The 2,785-nt window shown below is 37.8% G+C and overlaps 1 protein-coding gene across 1 annotated transcript; it reads left to right on the forward strand.

Annotated features, from left to right (window-relative positions):
- The first annotated feature begins 1,401 nt into the window (after positions 1 to 1,401).
- On the forward strand, positions 1,402 to 2,383 carry LOC137902701 (4-galactosyl-N-acetylglucosaminide 3-alpha-L-fucosyltransferase 9-like). Its single transcript, XM_068746793.1, is given in 2 exon segments — positions 1,402 to 1,454; positions 1,456 to 2,383. Coding segments are annotated over 2 exon segments (981 nt in total).
- The last annotated feature ends 402 nt before the right edge of the window (positions 2,384 to 2,785 follow it).

Raw genomic sequence — 2,785 nt, forward strand, 5'->3', positions numbered from 1 at the left:
TCGTAGTGTATGACTGAAATAATACACGTTGAAGTCAGTAGATGGTGCTATGATGCTGTTGTGGGCTCTGTAGGGATATTATAACTACGGGTTCAACTCATAGACAGTTCAGACATAAGTCAGCTGTGGCCAGGACCTATCTTTATTCCGATCTCTATCAATTTACAGGTACTGAAAAACCCACTTCTATAAATATAACTTTTTATTTAACTTGTTCTACAACTGATGTAAATGCAGTGTAACTAATTGTGTACTAATCTTAAATTGTTGTGAGATTTAGGATATATGCAGGAAGTATCCGTCACATTAGACCAATGAAAATTTGTAGTTGGTGGTTCTGACTGCTTTTGGCATTTGTTAGCTGGCAATATCACAAAATTGTCCATCCGTCTATTTCAAGAGAAGAGACAATCAAATTTGAGCTTTTTAAATGTAAATACAGTCCACTTGCCATTTGATATTATAATGAACGGCGAGGCTACATAACATAATAAAACTGGATTACATAGAGAGGTTAAAGAAAATCGTATATTTTGAAAGAGATGACTGTATTAATATTTTATCGAGCAAATGACTATTTTTGATAATTTGATTTTCTAAATGACATTGAACAATGTGAAAAAGTAAACAGACATAAAGTTTTTTTTATGTCCTCTAAAAATACTCTAAGGATGAAGCTTTTTTTTGTTGTTGTTGATGATATGGAAAATAATGATCGGCTATTTTAAACAATGACATTCAGGCACAAACATATTATCCCACCGGTTTGTGTAATAGAATTTAGATATATAGTTAAATGCCTATTTGGGAGATCAAAAATATGTATTTGTGTTTGCAGGGGCTCGACATTGGATGACAATAAAGAAAAATGTCCATCCATCCACCCATGAAAGGTAATTCAAAGATAGGGTGTAACCTGGAAACTAAATTTCCAGTTGTTCAGGTTTAATTGGTAATGGTGTTGATAGACGTTTTCACTGAGAGATTACGTTCTCTTATTGGAATAGAATCAAAGTGTCCTGTGCTCAAAGTATAGCTAGCAGCATGACTAATCATACATTATAGAACGTATGCAAACTAATAACTGTCTGTCTGTCTTGTTAAAAAAATACAAAAATAAGTATAGAGTTTTTAACTGATGCACAAAGTCAATAGACAAGAATCTTTGAGGCAGTAAAATAGACACAAACACATGGCAGAAATATGGAATGCATTCACACTATTAGACGATCAATCTGCATTTTCCATCTTCTTGATCGGGACTTTATTCTGATTTATCTTTTCTTTGATGTGTACTTTCCAGGTCGGTATGTGTTACTTGTACCAACTCACGGAATCCATAAATGCACTCTGATAGTCATTTGCATATGCATACTGAGTTGCTTAACAACTCTCTTAGTGATGTATTTCAAACCACACACCCATTGGATCTTGGTTCCTGTCGACAACAGCGGTCCAAGACCAAGGCAAGAGCGTCTTCTCCAACAACAGGAACGAAAATGTGACCCTAATGCTGATCTGGCTCTGGCCTTTTGGGCAACACTTCCAGCTGACGGCGTGCAAAATTGAGGGTTGTATCTTGACAGCAGATAGGAATCTCTACAATAAGTCAAATGGAGTCATTATCCACCATCGAGACCTCCGGGGTAACTTGTCCAACCTGCCGCAGCTGCAGCGACCACCCTTCCAAAAGTGGGTATGGATGAACTTTGAACCTCCCTCAAACTCCCTCCGGATCCCTGGGATTGAGAATCTGTTCAATGTGACTCTTAATTACCGTCGAGATGCTGACGTTGTTCTACCTTACGGGTCTATTTCAGCAACAAATGGCACGGAGGAGTTTGTCCTACCCAAAAAAAACAAATTTGTCTGCTGGATTATCAGAAGGTGGAAACAGTCTATTAAACGTGTTAGATACTTCTATGAGCTGAAAAAACATATTGAAGTTCATGGCTTTGGACCAGCCTTCAGGAAACCCCTGTCCCGTGAAGATTACCTCACCACAATAGCGAGTTGTAAGTTTTACCTGTCTTTTGAGAATGCCATCCACATGGACTACATTTCAGAAAAATTCTACAACACACTCTCTTTGGGGACTGTGCCAGTGGTTATGGGCCCACCCAGACAGAACTATGAGATGTTCATCCAGGGAGATGCCTTTATCCACGTGGATGACTTCACTTCGCCAGAGAAGCTAGCTGACTATCTGCTGCTCCTGGACAATAATGAGGAAATGTACCTCAGGTACTTTAAGTGGCGACGGCACTTCAGTGTAAAGAGGGAGCATTCCTGGGTGGAGCGCACATGCTTAGCTTGTGGTTATGTGCGATCGCATAAGGAGAAAAAAACAGTCAACATTGACAAATGGTACTGGGGAGCATAATGCAATGACAGACTTTTTGAAGCTTGTTTTTATTTTATTTTTGTTTTTCATTTAATTTGTTAAATGACAATTAATTGATCAACCAAATTATGTTTTTGCCATTAGCACAGTGAAACATCCAACTGATTTTTACTTGTAAACCTATTTTGCTAAACCTTACTTTATCTTTCGCTTCATTCATTTTTTTATGAATTACAAATACACTACAATTTGTTACTTTGTACCCATCAAGCCATCTTTTTCCTTTTGAGAGTGAGACATGGCACACAGTGGGCAGTGCAATAACATTGATTATAAGTGAGGACGAGAATTAAAACTGAAAATATCTATATAATATCAAATATTGATGTGTTACTGTCGCACGGCCGAGTGTTTCTGCTTAGCTTAGTGGCAGCTTCCGTG

The sequence above is a fragment of the Brachionichthys hirsutus genome, chromosome 2 (assembly GCF_040956055.1).
Source record: "Brachionichthys hirsutus isolate HB-005 chromosome 2, CSIRO-AGI_Bhir_v1, whole genome shotgun sequence".
Classification (NCBI taxonomy): domain Eukaryota; kingdom Metazoa; phylum Chordata; class Actinopteri; order Lophiiformes; family Brachionichthyidae; genus Brachionichthys; species Brachionichthys hirsutus.